Source organism: Phyllobates terribilis, unplaced genomic scaffold, assembly GCF_046119375.1.
Source record: "Phyllobates terribilis strain yellow unplaced genomic scaffold, ASM4611937v1 Scaffold_1__5_contigs__length_1240528914, whole genome shotgun sequence".
Taxonomy (NCBI): Eukaryota; Metazoa; Chordata; class Amphibia; order Anura; family Dendrobatidae; genus Phyllobates; species Phyllobates terribilis.
Genome location: NW_027362761.1, coordinates 3961487 through 3981913, shown reverse-complemented (window position 1 = coordinate 3981913; position 20427 = coordinate 3961487). Strand labels below are relative to the sequence as shown.

The 20427-nt window shown below is 44.2% G+C and overlaps 1 protein-coding gene across 10 annotated transcripts in view; it reads left to right on the top strand.

Moving 5' to 3' along the window:
• ATCAY (ATCAY kinesin light chain interacting caytaxin) overlaps nucleotides 1–20427 on the top strand; it is a 473880-nt gene that overhangs the window by 299643 nt on the left and 153810 nt on the right. For all 10 annotated transcript variants that reach the window (XM_073652463.1, XM_073652282.1, XM_073652021.1 and 7 more), the window contains exon 8: nucleotides 8121–8207. In XM_073652463.1, the coding sequence (XP_073508564.1) occupies nucleotides 8121–8207 (87 nt within the window). The remainder of the gene's footprint in view (nucleotides 1–8120; nucleotides 8208–20427) is intronic.

The window sequence follows — 20427 nt, the reverse complement described above, 5'->3', positions numbered from 1 at the left end:
CCACAGGTGGCGTCACGAGACAAACTGTATACTAAAACCCCTTTTTAAAGAGTGACCCAGGGTACGGACCCGGGAGCCGACTGCCGTGACCTCCTAAACAAGGTAAAAGGCCCTGGTACCGAGTCCCCTAGATTCCCCCTGGGAGACAAAATTACACTTGGGGTTATTTACTGTGGAAAAACAAAGGCTTAGGGGTGATCTTATTACTATGTACAAGTATATGAGGGGACAGTACAAAGACCTTTCTACTGATCTTTTTACTCTGAGGCCAGAGACGAGGACAAGGGGGTATCTTCTACGTCTGGAGGAAAGAAGGTTTAATCATAATCAGACGCGGATTCTTTACTGTAAGAGCAGTGAGACTATGTAACTTTCTGCCGCATGATGTTGTAATGAGTGATTCACTACTAAAATTTAAGAAGGGCATGGAAGCCTTTCTTGAAAAGTATAATATTACAGGTTATATATACTAGATTCCTTGATAGGGCGTTGATCCAGGGAACTAGTCTGAATGTCGTATGGAGTCGGGAAGGAATTTTTTTCCCCAATGTGGAGCTTAGTGTTTGCCACATTTTTTTTTTCGCCTTCCTCTGGATCAACATGTTAGGCTATGGGTTGAACTAGATGGGCTTAGTCTTTCTTCAACCTTAACCGCTTCCCGACCGCCCACTGTAGATAAACGTCGGCACTTGTTGGGCTCTGTGCAGCGCCGACGTTTAAAAACGGTGGGTTGTCCCGCAGCGCTCAGGACCCCCAGGGTCCTGCAAGCGCTGCGGGTGCACTGCAGAGCGATAGCTCTGACAGGGAACATCATCGGGACCTGATTGGATCAGGTCCCAGTGATTTTAACCCTTTGCTGTGTTCTATATGCCGCGAACTATAGTGAAGATATAGAAGATAGTAAGAGGAGAGGGGGTCGTATCACTTACCTCTCCGACGACCCCTGATACCTTCCAGGACCTGGCGTTGTTATTGCAGCTGGAGTTCACATGACCGCCTCCAGATCTGCCATATATGGTGTCCTGCTAGGCTCAGCCTGCAGCTGAAGCCTGGCAGGACACACTGACTGTGAAACAGTCAGCAAAGATCTCATCCAATGTAATACATGTCTATTACATTGGATGAGATCAGTGATCAGAAAAATAAAAATTAATGTCCCATACAGGGACTAAGTAAAAATGTAAAAACAAAGTCAAAAAAATGTTTTCAAACTACTAAAAAAAAAATCACAAAATAAATAAATATAAATAAATAAAATATTAAACCGATAAATCCGTATATTTATGCAAAAACAAAAAAAGTACACATATTAGGTATCGCCGCGTCCGAAACAACCCGAGCTATAAAACTGTCACACTAATTAACTCCTTCTGTGCACACCGTAATAAAAATAAATAAAAAACGGAGCAAAAAACTATGCTTTTTCCTCATATCGCCAAACAAAAAGTGGAAAAAAATGCGATCAAAAAGCAAAATAAAAATGGTACCGCTGAAAACGTCATCTTGTTCCGCAAAAAACAAGCCGCCATACTGCTCCATCAGCCAAAAAATAAAAAAGTTATAGCACTGAGAATAAAGCAATGCAAAAAAAATATTTTTTATATAAAATTGTATTATTGTGTAAAAGCGCCAAAACATAAAAAATATACAGTAAGTGTAGTATCGCTGTAAACGTACTGACCCGAAGAATAATGCTGCCTTATCACTTTTACCACACGCAGAACGGCATAAAAAAAAACCTCAAAAAACAATTCCTGAATTGTTGGTTTTTGCTAATTTTACCTCCCAAAAAAACGGAATAGAAAGCGATAAAAAAATGTCACGTACCCAAAAATGGTACCAATAAAAATGTCAACTCGTCCCGCAAAAAATAAGCCGTCACATGACTCTGTCGGCCGAAATATGGAAAAATTATAGCTCTCAAAATATGGCGATGCCAAAACTAGATTTTGCAAAAAAAAGCGTCTTTTAGTGTGTGACAGCTGTCAATCATAAAAACCCGATATAAATCTGGTATCGCTGTAATTGCACCGACCCGAAGAATAAAGTAATCTAATCAGTTATATCACACGAGGAACGGCGTAAAAAATAAATAAAACCAATTCTTCACCTGCTACTGATTTGTTTATTATGTCTCCCAATGTGCTCACCACACATCTAGATAAGTTCCCTAAGGGGTCTAGTTTACAAAATGGTGTCACTTGTGGGGGGTTTCCACTGTTTAGGCACATTAGGGGCTCCCCAAATGCAACATGGCGTCTGCTAATTATTCAAACAAATTTTACATTCAAAAAGTCAAATGGCGCTCCTTCCCTTGCGAACCCTGCAGTGTGCCCAAACAGTGGTTTTCCCTCACATATGGGGTATCAGCGCGCTCAAGAGAAATTGCACAAAAATTTTGGGGCCCATTTTTTCCTGTTACCCCTGCGAAAATAAAAAAAATTGGGTCTAAAGTAACATTTTTGAGAAAAAAGTTAAATGTTCATTTTTTTCTTCCACATTCCAAAAATTCCTGTGAAGCACCTGAAGGGTTAATAAAGTTCTTGAATGTGGTTTTGAGCACCTTGAGGGGTGCAGTTTTTAGAATGGTGTCACTTTTGGGTATTTTCTGTCATAAAGACCCCTCAAAGTGACTTCAAATATGATGTGGTCCCTAAAAAAATGGTTTTGTAAATTTTGTTGGAAAAATGAGAAATCGCTGGTCAACTTTTAACCCTTATAGCTCCCTAACAAAAAAAAATTTTCGTTCCAAAATTGTGCTGATGTAAAGTAGACATATGGGAAATGTTATTTATTAACTATTTTTTGTGACATATCTCTCTGATTTAAGGGCATGAAAATTCAATGTTTGAAAATTGCAAAATTTTCTAAATTTTCGCCAAATTTCCGATTTTTTCACAAATAAACGCAAGTGATATCAAAGAAATTTTACCACTATCATGAAGTACAATATGTCACGAAAAAACAATCTCAGAATCAGTGGGATCCGTTTAAGCGTTCCAGAGTAATTACTTCATAAAGTGACAGTGGTCAGAATTGAAAAAATTGGCCCAGTCACGAAGGCAAAAACAGGCTCTGGCGCGAAGTGGTTAACCCCTTAACAACATTTGACATACTAATACGCGTCTGTGCCCTGGGACTTAAGAGCCTGACCCGTATTAGTACGTCATGGCGATCGCGCGCGCACACACAGGCTGTGCGGGCGCGATTGCCGCCGAGTGTCAGCTGATTGTCACAGCTGACACCCGGTACTATGTGCAGGGAGCGGTCCTGAACCGCTCCCAGCACATTAACCCCCGCGATGCTGCGATCGAAGTCGATCTCAGCATTGCGGTGGCAAGGGGAGGTGATCGCAGATACTCACCTCCTCTTCCGGCTTCCAGCGCTGACTGCCGTGGCTTCCAGGATGTTGAGATGACGACCCGATGTCGTCATGACAACATCCGGGTCACCAGACAGCAGGAAGATTTTTTGGACATGCGCAGTGCATCTCCAAACAATCTTCTCCCTGTCCAGCGCTGACAGCCTGCATGGCACAGGGATGGTGCTGCATTCCTGTGCCATGCAGGCGATCAGAGAAAAAAAAGTAATAAAGTATAAAAACTATCAGAAAGTGAAAAAAAAAAATTAAAAAAAATTGTAAAAATATTAAAAAAAAAATAAAAAAAAGAATCCACCAAAAATAAAAATATAATGTACCCATCAATAAATATTATTATAAAAGTACACATATTTGGTATCGCCGCGTCCGGAACAACCTGACCTATAAAACTGTCCCACTAGTTAACCCCTTCAGTGAACACGGTAAAAAAAAAAAAAACGAAGCAAAAAACAATGCTTTATCACCATACCGCCAAACAAAAAATGGAATAACACGCGATCAAAAAGACAAATATAAATAAAAATGGTACCGCTGAAAACGTCATCTCGTCCCGCAAAAAACAAGCCGCCATACAGCTCCATCAGCCGAAAAATAAAAAAGTTATAGCTCTCAGAATAAAGCTATGCTAAAAAATATTTTTTTCTATAAAATTGCTTTTATTATGTAAAAGTGCAAAACATAGAAATACGATATAAATGTGGTACCGCTGAAAACGTACTGACCCGAAGAATAAAGCTGCCTTATCAATTTTACCACACGCGGAACAGAATAAAAAAAAACAAAAAAAAACAATTCCTGAATTGTTGGTTTTTGTTTATTCTGCCTCCCAAAATCGGAATAGAAAGAGATCAAAAAATGTCACGTGCCTGAAAATGGCACCAATAACAACGTCAACTCATCCCGCAAAAAAAAAGCCATCAAATGACTGTCTGCCAAAATCTGGAAAAATTATAGCTCTCAAAATATGGCGATGCAAAAACTAGATTTTACAAAAAATGCAACTTAAAGTGTGTGACAGCTGTCAGTCATAAAAACCCCATATGATTCTGGTATCACTGTAATCGCACCGACCCGAAGAATAAGGTCGTCTAATCACTTATACCGCATGAGGAATGGCGTAAAAAATAAACTCTCAGGTTAGGGTTGTGCTACGGTTAGGGTTGTGCTACGGTTAGGGTTGTGCTACAGTTAGGGTTGTGCTACAGTTAGGGTTGTGTTAGGGTTAGGGCTGGGGTTGGGGTTAGGGTTGTGATGGGGTTGGGATTTTTTTCAAAAGTAAGAAAAAAAGATGACGATATGGCGACTAGTGTTGAGCGCAAGTGCTCGCTACTTGAGTTTGCATCGGGTGTTCTGGTATGCATTGAGTATCGTGGGTATTTGAGTGACATGCTCGAGTCTCCACCCCATATGCTTCACGGCCCAAAAAACTTTGCGGGGATTGCCTGCCATGCACGAGCGATCCCCGCATGGTTTTTTTTGGGTGTCTAATAACTGTGAAACATCCGGGCGGGGACTCGAGCACGTCACTCGAGCACACGCAGTACATGGTGCATACCTGAGTACCCGATGCAAACTCAAGTAGCGAGCGCTCAAGACTAATGACAACTTATTCAATATGATGACCTAATTTTATCAAATTCTGTGTCGTACCTCTGGGTTCAAAATGTTCACTATACACCTTAATAAAATCCGTGAGGGGTATAGTTTCCAAAATGGGGTCACTTGTGGGGGAGCTCCACTGTTTAGGCACATCAGGGGCTCTCCAAACGCGACATGGTGTCCAAACATTGGAGCTCCCCCACAAGTGACCCCATTTTGGAAACTAGACCCCCCAAGGCACCTATCTAGATGCATAGTGAGCACTTGGAACCCCAGGTGCTTCACAAATTGATAAATAAAAATAAAAAAGTGTTGTTTTTTTTTCACTTTTTCATTTTTACGAATCAATTTGTGAAGCACCTTGGGGTTCCAAGTGCTCACTATGCATCTAGATAGGTGCCTTGGGGGGCTAGTTTCCAAAATGGGGTCACTTGTGTGGGAGCTCCAATGTTTGGGCACACAGGTGCTCTCCAAACGCAACATGGTGTCCGCTTACAAATTGAGCCGATTTTCCATTCAATTTGTTAGCAGACACCATGTTGCATTTGGAGAGTCCCTGTGTGCCCAAACATTGGAGCTCCCCCACAAGTGACCCCATTTTGGAAACTAGACCCCCCAAGGCACCTATCTAGATGCATAGTGAGCACTTGGAACCCCTAGGTGCTTCACAAATTGATTCGTAAAAATGAAAAAGTGAAAAAAAAACACTTTTTCATTTTTATGAATCAATTTGTGAAGCACCTGGGGGTTCCAAGTGCTCACTATGCATCTAGATAGGTGCCTTGGGGGGGTCTAGCTTCCAAAATGCGGTCACTTGTGGGGGAGCTCCAATGTTTGGAGAGCCCCTGTGTGCCCAAACGTAACATGGCGTCCGCTAATTATTCAAGCAAATTTTACAATCAAAAAGTCAAATGGCGCTCCTTCCCTTCCGAGCCCTGCCGTGCGCCCAAACAGTGTTTTTTCCCCACATATGGGGTATCTGCGTGCCCAGGGGAAATTGCACAACAAATTTTGGGGTCCATTTTTTCTTGTTACCCCTGTGAAAATAAAAAAATTGGGTCTAAAGTAACATTTTTGTGAAAAAAGTTAAATGGTCATTTTTTTCTTCCACATTCCAAAAATTCCTGTGAAGCACCTGAAGGGTTAATAAACTTATTGAATGTGGTTTTGAGCACCTTGAGGGGTGCAGTTTTTAGAATGGTGTCACTTTTGGGTATTTTCTGTCATAAAGACCTCTCAAAGTGACTTCAAATGTGATGTGGTCCCTAAAAAAATGGTTTTGTAAATTTTGTTGGAAAAATGAGAAATCGCTGGTCAACTTTTAACCCTTATAGCTCCCTAACAAAAAAAAGTTTTGGTTCCAAAGTTGTGCTGATGTAAAGTAGACATGTGGGAAATGTTATTTATTAACTCTTTTGTGTGACATATCTCTCTGATTTAAGGGCATAAAAATTCAAATTTTGAAAATTGCAAATTTTCAAAATTTTCGCCAAATTTCCGTTTTTTTCACTAATAAATGCAAGTGATATCGAAGAAATTTTACCACAATCATGAAATACAATATGTCACGAAAAAACAGTCTCAGAATCAGGGGGATCCGTTGAAGCGTTCCAGAATAATTACCTCATAAAGTGACAGTGGTCAGAATTGTAAAAATTGGCCTGGTCATTAACGTGCAAACCACCCTCGGGGGTTAAGGGGTTAAAAACTATGCTACATTAAAAATATATTTAAATATGGGGACTGGGGAATCTGGCGACAAGACTCACTTACCTGCCCCCGGCCTGTGTCCCGTCCAGCTGTGCAGGGCCGCAGGCGTGTCTGATGGCCATCAGAGACATGGCCCTGGACCATCAGGGTGGCCCCCTCGCTGTCGGGGCCCTGGACCATCAGGGGAGCCCCCTCGCCATTGGGGTCCTGGACCATCAGGGGAGCCCAGTTGCCGTCAGTGTCCTAGACCATCAGGGGGGCCTCCTCGCCATCAGGGCCCTGGACCATCAGGGGGGCCCCCTCGCCGTCAGGGCCCCCCTGCATCTGTACAGGACCTCTGCAGGCTGCAGCTTGATTGCCGGCACTTCAGACATGGCCGCGCACTGTGCGGCTGTGTCTGCTAGTAATGACGTGGCAGGGGCAACACACAAGAACAATTAAAGGTGCACAGCGCGGCAGCCATGTCTGAAGTGCCGGCAATTAAAACGCAGCCTGCAGTGCCGGCGGAGCGGGGGTACACGGTGCAGACGACTGCTATGGCGCCCTCCCAGGCACACGGGCTCCATAGCAGTCGCGTGGCCTGCTGCCATTGGTGGTATGCCACTGCTGCGAGGTATATATATATTCCATGCATTGGAATCGGAGGTGTATATACTATACGCTCACTGTGAGTTCCCCAATAACCAGCCTAGAAGTGGAAGCAGCCACTTTCTCATCACTCATCAGACAATTGCATAATTGTCCTGAAGAATGGAGACAGCGGAGTTGTGTTCCCCCAACAAGTGGTAACAGTAGTGGGTTCAGCGTGACCTCCCTGGCTGTGTATTCCTGACAAACAATAATAATGCATTTACTGTTGGGCTGCACGGTGGCTCAGAAGTTAGCACCTTAGACTTGCAGGACTGAAGTCCAGAATTCAAATCCCACTACAGAGTTTGTATGTTCTACCCATGTTTGCATGGCTTCCCTCCCACACCCTAATGGCATACTAATTGGGACTTTAGATTGTGAGGCCCAGTAGGGACAGTGATGAAGTTGTCTTGTAAAATGCTGTGGAATCAATAGTGCTATTGATTATTTTTACTGTGCTTTATAAAAAAAATGTGATTCATGACAAAATGTGTGGTATCATATCTGCCAGCAGGTGGCAATAAAGTGCTGTAGATAAACCAGTATAATAGGCAAATGTCCAGTTGTGTCTAGGACAGCGTAAGTCAAACCCAATGAAGTCAATAAGGTTGCTCAAGAAAGGATCTGGCAGGACCTGTTTTGGCTCTGTTATTTGTGGAATATTTGTGTCTGACTCCTGCCTAGTATCAGTGCACACCATTAGGTTGAGTCAATAACTGTTGTACATAACCAAACTGTGCTGGCATTGTCTTTACAAAACGTATTTTTTAATAGATACTGTTCGCTTTATTTCCCGCAGACTGAGAAAAAATTTGAAATCTTTAATTATTGTCCACCCTTCTTGGTTCATCAGGACTGTATTGGCAATCTCCAGACCATTTATAAGGTATCATTTTTTTATCATTTATCTTCAGAACCAGTCTTATATTGTAAAAGCATGTTCACACTGAGTTTTTATGTTGATTTTTTTTTTTTTTTTTTGGTGGGGGGGGCTGAAAAGCCACATCTAAACTAAAAAAAAAAAAAAAAAAAACAACGGATTTTTAACGAGGTTTTGAGACTTTTTTTCGGCGTGGCTTTTTTAGGCGTTTTATAGTTATAATTTGGCGTGTATCATTTTATTTTATATATTGTGTGTTTTTTGTCAAATTATCTCTTGCCTTCTCAGCATGTGACCACTGTGACCAATTACTGCTTTGGCCAGTAACTATATAATTATCTGGTCAGAAGAAAGCAGAGACCACCAGGGATGGAAGCAGTAAAGGGTGTAACAGGCTGGGTAGTGGAACCACTGTAGAGCCAGGAGGGGCGTAACTAGGGATCTAGTCACCATGTCTGATGTACGGGGGCTAGATGATTCCGTGATCCGAAGAGAAAAGAGGGAGGCAGACCAGGTGCTACTCTGTGACTGACCTCGAGTGGATGACAGCTGACTCCCAAGGGAAACAAGGCAGGCACAGGCAGGCATGGCTGATGGACAGGCGGGCTGGCACAGCTGATAGACAGGCAGGCGGGCATGGCTGACAGACAGGCAGGTGTATAAGAATACACGCACTGGGACCTGAGAGCTAACAAGACAATTCTGAACAAACTTACAACGTTGCTCAGACACCTCCATGTCGGAGGAGGTGCCTTAAATAGTCAGTGTCCTACAGCCATTGGCTGGTGGCACTTTAGGATGGCAGGGATCACAGTGGTGAGAAGAGAGGGAGGCAGAAGGCAGAGGCACCCGTGTTAAAGTACCCTCCCCTTTATGCTTGCAAGAAATCTCTCCAGGAGGAGAGGGGCATGGATGTTCTCCTTGTGCTCCCCCAGGACCTCTCCTCAGGACCGAACCCCTTCCACTCCACAAGTAAAATGGTTTTTCGTCTTGCCCTCTTGGTGGCCAGAATGTTCTCTACCACAAAAACATTTTCAGTGCTGACTGGAGCAGGAGTGGTACCAGAGTCTTTGAAGAAAGAACTATGAATGACAGGTTTGAGAACGACATGTTGGAAGAGGTGCCTTAAATAGTCAGTGTCCTCCAGCCATTGGCTGGTGGCACTTTAGGATGGCGCACACGGCCCTTTTAAGAGATGGGGAGTGCATGCGCGCCCTAATCACTGTGCCTGGGGATCAGCACGCTGTGCGCATACCCAAGGGCACCATTGTAGCATGAGGAGTGGCTGGGGAACACGGTGGTGAGTCTTTGAAGAAAGAAATGAGAATGACAGGTTTGAGAAGAGACACATGAAAGGAATTGGGGTGGATTAAGAGTAGTCAGGGCCCAGGGACAGTTTAGAAGGCGTGGACCCCAACCCCTGGTACCCAATTTATCACGTCACATGATCCCCTTTATAGATCCTCTATATACTACACCACACAGGAGAGGTGACACATTCTCTATATACTACACCACACAGGAGAGCTGACAGATCCACTATATACTACACCACACAGGAGAGCTGACACATCCTCTATATACTACACCACACAGGAGAGCTGACAGATCCTCTATATACTACACCACACAGGAGAGCTGACATATCCTCTATATACTACACAACACAGGAGAGCTGACACATCCTCTATATACTACACCACACAGGAGAGCTGACACATCCTCTATATACTACACCACACAGGAGAGCTGACAGATCCTCTATATACTACACCACACAGGAGAGCTGACACATCCTCTATATACTACACCACACAGGAGAGCTGACAGATCCTCTATATACTACACCACACGGGGGAGCTGATAGATCCTCTATATACTACACCACACAGGAGAGCTGACACATCCTCTATATACTACACCACACAGGAGAGCTGGCAGATCCTCTATATACTACACCACACAGGAGAGCTAACACATCCTCTATATACTACACCACACAGGAGAGCTGACACATCCTCTATATACTACACCACACAGGAGAGCTGACAGATCCTCTATATACTACACCACACAGGAGAGCTGACACATCCTCTATATACTACACCACACAGGAGAGCTGACAGATCCTCTATATACTACACCACACAGGAGAGCTGACACATCCTCTATATACTACACCACACAGGAGAGCTGACATATCCTCTATATACTACACAACACAGGAGAGCTGACAGATCATCTATATACTACACCACACAGGAGAGCTGACACATCCTCTATATATTACACCACACAGGAGGGCTGACAGACCCTCTATATACTACACAACACAGGAGAGCTGACAGACCCTCTATATACTACACAACACAGGAGGGCTGGCAGATCTTCTATAAACTACACCGCACAGGAGAGCAGACAGATCCTCTATATACGACACCACACAGGAGAGCTGACAGATCCTCTATGAACTACACCACACAGGAGAGCTGACAGATCCTCTATATACTACACAACACAGGAGAGCTGACACCTCCTCTATATACTACACCACAGAAGAGCTGACACATCCTCTATATACTACACCACACAGGAGAGCTGACACATCCTCTATATACTACACCACACAGGAGAGCTGACAGATCCTCTATATGCTGCACCACACAGGAGAGCGGACACATCCTCTATATACTACACCACACAGGAGAGGTGACACACCCTCTATATACTACACCACACAGTAGAGCTGACACATCCTCTATATACTACACCACACAGGAGAGCTGACACATCCTCTATATACTACACCACACAGGAGAGCTGACAGATCCTCTGTATACTACACCACACAGGAGAGCTGACACATCCTCTATATACTACACCACACAGGAGAGCTGACAGATCCTCTAAATACTACACCACACAGGAGAGGTGACACACCCTCTATATACTACACCACACAGGAGAGCAGACACATCCTCTATATACTACACCACACAGCGGAGCTGACACATCCTCTATATACTACACCATACAGGAGAGGTGACACATCCTCTATATACTACACCACACAGGAGAGCTGACACATCCTCTATATACTACACCACACAGGAGAGCTGACAGATCCTCTATATACTACACCACACAAGAGAGCTGACAGATCCTCTATATACTACACAACACAGGAGAGCTGACACATCCTCTATACACTACACCACAGAAGAGCTGACACATCATCTATATACTACACCACACAGGAGAGCTGACACATCCTCTACATACTACACCACACAGGAGAGCTGACAGATCCTCTATATGCTACACCACACAGGAGAGCTGACAGATCCTCTATATACTACACCACACAGGAGAGCTGACAGATCCTCTATATGCTACACCACACAGGAGAGCTGACAGATCCTCTATATACTACACCACACAGGAGAGCTGACACATACTCTACATACTACACCACACAGGAGAGCTGACAGATCCTCTATATACTACACCACACAGGAGAGCTGACAGATCCTCTATATACTACACCACACAGGAGAGCTGACAGATCCTCTATATACTACACCACACAGGAGAGGTGACACACCCTCTATATACTACACCACACAGGAGAGCTGACACATTCTCTATATCCTACACCACACAGGAGAGCTGACACATCCTCTATATATTACACAACACAGGAGAGCTGAAAGATCCTCTATATACTACACCGCAGGAGAGATGACAGATCCTCTATATACTACACCACACAGGAGAGCTGACAGATCCTCTATATACTACACCACACAGGAGAGCTGACACATCCTCTATATACTACACCACACAGGAGAGCTGACACATCCTCTATATATTACACCACACAGGAGAGCTGACACATCCTCTATATACTACACCACACAGGAGAGCTGACAGATCCTCTATATACTACACAACACAGGAGAGCTGACACATCCTCTATATACTACACCACACAGGAGAGAGCTGACATATCCTCTATATACTACATCACACAGGAGAGCTGAGAGATCCTCTATACACTACACCACACAGGAGAGCTGACAGATCCTCTATATACTACACAACACAGGAGAGCTGACACATCCTCTATACACTACACCACAGAAGAGCTGACACATCATCTATATACTACACCACACAGGAGAGCTGACACATCCTCTACATACTACACCACACAGGAGAGCTGACAGATCCTCTATATGCTACACCACACAGGAGAGCTGACAGATCCTCTATATACTACACCACACAGGAGAGCTGACAGATCCTCTATATGCTACACCACACAGGAGAGCTGACAGATCCTCTATATACTACACCACACAGGAGAGCTGACACATACTCTACATACTACACCACACAGGAGAGCTGACAGATCCTCTATATACTACACCACACAGGAGAGCTGACAGATCCTCTATATACTACACCACACAGGAGAGCTGACAGATCCTCTATATACTACACCACACAGGAGAGGTGACACACCCTCTATATACTACACCACACAGGAGAGCTGACACATTCTCTATATCCTACACCACACAGGAGAGCTGACACATCCTCTATATATTACACAACACAGGAGAGCTGAAAGATCCTCTATATACTACACCGCAGGAGAGATGACAGATCCTCTATATACTACACCACACAGGAGAGCTGACAGATCCTCTATATACTACACCACACAGGAGAGCTGACACATCCTCTATATACTACACCACACAGGAGAGCTGACACATCCTCTATATATTACACCACACAGGAGAGCTGACACATCCTCTATATACTACACCACACAGGAGAGCTGACAGATCCTCTATATACTACACCACACAGGAGAGCTGACACATCCTCTATATACTACACCACACAGGAGAGAGCTGACATATCCTCTATATACTACATCACACAGGAGAGCTGAGAGATCCTCTATACACTACACCACACAGGAGGGCTGACACATCCTCTATATATTACACCACACAGGAGGGCTGACAGATCCTCTATATACTACACAACACAGGAGAGCTGACACATCCTCTATATACTACGTCACACAGGAGAGCTGACAGATCCTCTATATACTACACCACACAGGAGAGCTGACAGATCTTCTATATACTACACCACACAGGAGAGCTGACACATCCTCTATATACTACACCACACAGGAGAGCTGACACATCCTCTATATACTACACCACACAGGAGAGCTGACACATCCTCTATACACTACACCACACAGGAGAGCTGACACATCCTCTATATACTACACCACACAGGAGAGCTGACACATCCTCTATATACTACACCACACAGGAGAGCTGACAGATCCTCTAAATACTACACCACACAGGAGAGGTGACACACCCTCTATATAATACACCACACAGGAGAGCTGACACATTCTCTATATACTACACCACACAAGAGAACTGACACATCCTCTATATACTACACCACACAGGAGAGCTGACAGATCCTCTATATACTACACCACACAGGAGAGCTGACAGATCCTCTATATACTACACCACACAGGAAAGCCGACAGATCCTCTATATACTACACCACACAGCGGAGCTGACACATCCTCTATATACTACACCATACAGGAGAGGTGACACATCCTCTATATACTACACCACACAGGAGAGCTGACACATCCTCTATATACTACACCACACAGGAGAGCTGACAGATCCTCTATATACTACACCACACAAGAGAGCTGACAGATCCTCTATATACTACACCACACAGGAGAGCTGACAGATCCTCTATATACTACACCACACAGGAGAGCTGACACATCCTCTATATACTACACCACACAGGAGAGCTGACAGATCCTCTCTATACTACACCACACAGGAGAGCTGACAGATCCTCTATATACTACACCACACAGGAGAGCTGACACATCCTCTATATACTACACCACACAGGGGAGCTGACAGATCCTCTATATACTACACCACACAGGAGAGCTGACAGATCCTCTATATATTACACCACACAGGAGAGCTGACACATCCTCTATACACTACACCACACAGGAGAGCTGACACATCCTCTATACACTACACCACACAGGAGAGCTGACACATCCTCTATATACTACACCACACAGGGGAGCTGACAGATCCTCTATATACTACACCACACAGGAGAGCTGACACATCCTCTATATACTACACCACACAGGAGAGCTGACACATCCTCTATACACTACACCACACAGGAGAGCTGACACATCCTCTATACACTACACCACACAGGAGAGCTGACACATCCTCTATATACTATACCACACAGGAGAGCTGACAGATCCTCTATATACTACACCACACAGGAGAGCTGACAGATCCTCTATATACTACACCACACAGGAGAGCTGACAGATCCTCTATATACTACACCACACAGGAGAGCTGACACATCCTCTATATACTACACCACACAGGAGAGCGGACACATCCTCTATATACTACACCACACAGGAGAGCTGACAGATCCTCTATATACTACACCACACAGGAGAGCTGACAGATCCTCTATATACTACACCACACAGGAGAGCTGACAGATCCTCTATATACTACACCACACAGGAGAGCTGACACATCCTCTATATACTACACCACACAGGAGAGCGGACACATCCTCTATATACTACACCACACAGGAGAGCTGACAGATCCTCTATATACTACACCACACAGGAGAGCTGACAGATTCTCTATATACTACACCACACAGGAGAGCTGACACATCCTCTATATACTACACCACACAGGAGAGCGGACACATCCTCTATATACTACACCACACAGGAGAGCTGACAGATCCTCTATATACTACACCACACAGGAGAGCTGACAGATCCTCTATATACTACACCACACAGGAGAGCTGACAGATCCTCTATATACTACACCACACAGGAGAGCTGACACATCCTCTATATACTACACCACACAGGAGAGCGGACACATCCTCTATATACTACACCACACAGGAGAGCTGACAGATCCTCTATATACTACACCACACAGGAGAGCTGACACATCCTCTATATACTACACCACACAGGAGAGGTGACACATCCTCTATATACTACACCACACAGGAGAGCTGACACATCCTCTATATACTACACCACACAGGAGAGCTGACAGATCCTCTATATACTACACCACACAGGAGAACTGACAGATCCTCTATATACTACACCACACAGGAGAGCTGACAGATCCTCTATATACTACACCACACAGGAGAGCTGACAGATCCTCTATATACTACACCACACAGGAGAGCTGACAGATCCTCTATATACTACACCACACAGGAGAGCTGACAGATCCTCTATATACTACACCACACAGGAGAGCGGACACATCCTCTATACACTACACCACACAGGAGAGCTGACACATCCTCTATATACTACACCACACAGGAGAGCTGACACATCCTCTATATACTACACCACACAGGAGAGCTGACACATCCTCTATATTCTACACCACACAGGAGAGCTGACACATCCTCTATATACTACACCACACAGGAGAGCTGACACATCCTCTATATTCTACACCACACAGGAGAGCTGACACATCCTCTATATACTACACCACACAGGAGAGCTGACACATCCTCTATATCAGACCTGGGCAAACTGTGGCCCGCGGGCCACATCCGGCCCTTTGACGGCTTCTGTGTGGCCCGCTGACACAGTCAGCCAGACGCAGGAGAAAGCCTGAGCTATTATCTTACTCAGACTCAGCATTCTGATTGTAGCTCCGCCCCCCTGTGGATGCCATCTTCTCATTGGTGGATGTGGGGATGCTCAGTTCCTTGCTTGTAGAGCAGAGCTACTGTAATGTCTTCAGGTCAGGAGTGTTCAAGAAGAGGGAAACTTGGACTACTACACCCATCTGCTGCACATAGTGGGCAAGTGACATCTAAGTTGAGCCCCATGGTATAAAATAACAGCTAGGAGCTGCCATTGTGTCTACTGTGCTGATCAGTTCACAGCACAGCACTGCCTCCTTTCTCAGACCGCAGTTTACACTCAGTGAGAGCAGCTAATTATCTGCAGCTTACTGAGTCTTCCCCTGGCAGCTCAGACTGATCGGAGAGAACATTTGCATTCCTAGTGAATGACTCCAACAGTGAAGTGCCCCTCCTCACCTGGGATATTCTATGTGCTCCCCAAACTGCACCCCACATACTCTGCTGCCTCTCCACCTTTGAGTGAGGGTTAACCCTTACCTCACCCTTTACACTGAGCTTTTGAGTTATTGCGCTGTGTTCTATGTCCTGTGCAGGTGAGGTAAGTGTTAAGCTCCTCACAATGCTCCCTGCTGTGATCTGTGACTTATCACAGCCATAGACTTTAATAAAGATCCCCCCCACCTGCCTGTTACATCCTGCCCCACATGTGATGTGGATCTATGCATGTGGAACAGGGGTGGGCAAACAACTTTTTTTTTCCACATGCTCCCAATTTATGTATTGATTGATCAATTGCCAATGCTTGCTATGATAAACTTTATTGTAGCAAGTATTATCAGGGTGTGTTCACACAACTGTATTTTCGGTCCTAGTGCTTTTCGTGAAAAAAATAAAATAAACCTGACTTCACACGGACAGGACTAGTAGCAATGCTTTGCAATTGAGCTATTCAGATTACAGTTTAAGTCCATGGCCCCACTATCAGTATTCGGTCAGTATTTTTTCTCAGGAGTGGGAGCCAAAACCAGGTGAGGAACAATCAGAGAATAATAGAAGATATAATAGAAACAAGTCACCAGTTCTGCATTTATCACCCACTCCTGAGAAAAAATACTGACTGAATACTGATAGTGGGGCCATGGCCTAACACAGACCAAATATCCGTGTGAAAAAGATCACAGCACACACCAGTTTCTTCTGTGTATCGGGTAACACTCACTTATTGAAGTCAGAGTTTGCAAAAAAAAAATTGAATCACATATTAATCATCTGTATGGCATCTGATTTTTACAGATACATTTCGATTACAATCATACGAAACTGTATTTGTTTTTGTACATTTTATTCACTTCTGATATATAAAAATGGATCACAATACAGATGATAAAAATAGTCTGCCTTTCTGGATGACAATCATGACATCGCTCGTGTAAACGTAATCATATAATCACCTTCTTTTTATAAAGCGATAAAATTAATATTGAGCAGAATTAAAGGGGCGGCCTAAAACAGAAGGTAAATTTCATACTAAATGTCTATTTAATTCAATCCAATCACTTATCTAGTACAGTTCAATTAAAAATTCCCTACCGTTTCCTCTCTACTCTAACTTCTTGTTTGTTTTTTCTCATCCAATGATGTTTTGTTGAGAATTCCAGTGCATTTTGGGATACTCACATGGGACGTCATCAAGGGGAAAAGGATGCGATCACTGACGCTGCTTTCCTCACATTTAAACGAAGCACCATCAGTGACCTCTGTTTCGGAGTCTGGGTTAGTCCCTGCTTGCTGCGTGGTGTCCTTACAATTTCCACTGACAGCGCACTCTCTTGCTGGCTCATCACTTCTCTTTAGAGCCAGCAAGGGAGTGCACTGTCACTGTTCATTCAAAGGAATATAGTGCCGGGAGCTCATACTGTCCATAGGTCATAATTTATAACCGATGCATTATCAGTAGAGCAGGGAGTAGCCCAACCTCTGAAACAGACATAATTGATGCCACTTCATTTCATGGAGGGGGCAGAAGCTGCAGAAGTGACCACAGCTTCTACCACCTTATGACGTCCTGTGTGAGTATTCCAAACAAAATGCCATTGGAGGTTAAAAAAAAAAGACTGGAAGTCAGACTGGAGAGGGTATATTAGGGAATTTTCAATTGAAGTATATAAAAAAAGGAAATTAGAAAATTACATTATTTAGATAAATGTTTAGTATGAAATTCACCTTTGGTTTCAGACCACCCCTTTAAGTTCAGCCGACTGGTTCGGCCCTCAAAAGCAGTGCCAGTTTCTCATGTGGCCCCTTGGGAAAATTAATTGCCCACCCCTGCTCTATATACTACACCACACAGGAGAGCTGACACATCCTCTATATACTACATCACACAGGAGAGCTGACACATCCTCTATATACTACAGCACACAGGAGAACTGACACATCCTCTATATACTACACCACACAGGAGAGCTGACACATCCTCTACATACTACACCACACAGGAGAGCTGACACATCCTCTATATACTACACCACACAGGAGAGCTGACAGATCCTCTATATACTACACCACACAGGAGAGCTGACAGATCCTCTATATACTACACCACACAGGAGAGCTGACACATCCTCTATATACTACACAACACAGGAGAGCTGACAGATCCTCTATATACTACACCACACAGGAGAGCTGACAGATCCTCTATATACTACACCACACAGGAGAGCTGACAGATCCTCTATATACTACACCACACAGGAGAGCTGACACATCCTCTATATACTACACAACACAGGAGAGCTGACAGATCCTCTATATACTACACCACACAGGAGAGCTGACAGATCCTCTATATACTACACCACACAGGAGAGCTGACAGATCCTCTATATACTACACCACACAGGAGAGCTGACACATCCTCTATATACTACAGCACACAGGAGAACTGACACATCCTCTATATACTACACCACACAGGAGAGCTGACACATCCTCTATATACTACACCACACAGGAGAGCTGACAGATCCTCTATATACTACACCACACAGGAGAGCTGACACATCCTCTATATACTACAGCACACAGGAGAACTGACACATCCTCTATATTCTACACCACACAGGAGAGCTGACACATCCTCTATATACTACACCACACAGGAGAGCTGACACATCCTCTATATACTACACCACACAGGATCGATCCTCTATATACTACACCACACAGGAGAGCTGACAGATCCTCTATATACTACACCACACAGGATCGATCCTCTATATACTACACCACACAGGAGAGCTGACACATCCTCTATATACTACACCACACAGAAGAGATGACACATCCTCTATATACTACACCACACAGGAGACCTGACACATCCTCTATATACTACACCACACAGGAGAGCTGACAGATCTTCTATATACTACACCACACAGGAGAGCTGACAGATCCTCTATATACTACACCACACAGGAGAGCAGACACATCCTCTATATACTACACCACACAGGAGAGCTGACACATCCTCTATATACTACACCACACAGGAGAGCTGACACATCCTCTATATACTACACCACACAGGAGAGCTGACACATCCTCTATATACTACACCACACAGGAGAGCTGACAGATCCTCTATATACTACACCACACAGGAGAGCTGACAGATCCTCTATATACTACACCACACAGGAGAGCTGACACATCCTCTATATACTACACCACACAGGAGAGCTGACACATCCTCTATATACTACACCACACAGGAGAGCTGACACATCCTCTATATACTACACCACACAGGAGAGCTGACAGATCCTCTATATACTACACCACACAGAAGAGCTGACACATCCTCTATATACTACACCACACAGGAGAGCTGACAGATCCTCTATATAATAAAGCACACAGGAGAGCTGACAGATCCTCTATATACTACACCACACAGGAGAGCTGACATATCCTCTATATACTACACCACACAGGAGAGCTGACACATCCTCTATATACTACACCACACAGGAGAGCTGACACATCCTCTATATACTACACCACACAGGAGAGCTGACACATCCTCTATATACTACACAACACAGGAGAGCTGACAGATCCACTATATACTATACCACACAGGAGAGCTGACACATCCTCTATATACTACACCACACAGGAGAGCTGACACATCCTCTATATACTACACCACACAGGAGAGCTGACAGATCCTCTATATACTACACCACACAGGAGAGCTGACACATCCTCTATATACTACACCACACAGGAGAGCTGACACATCCTCTATATACTACACCACACAGGAGAGCTGACAGATCCTCTATATACTACACCGCAGGAGAGCTGACAGATCCTCTATATACTACACCACAGGAGAGCTGACAGATCCTCTATATACTACACC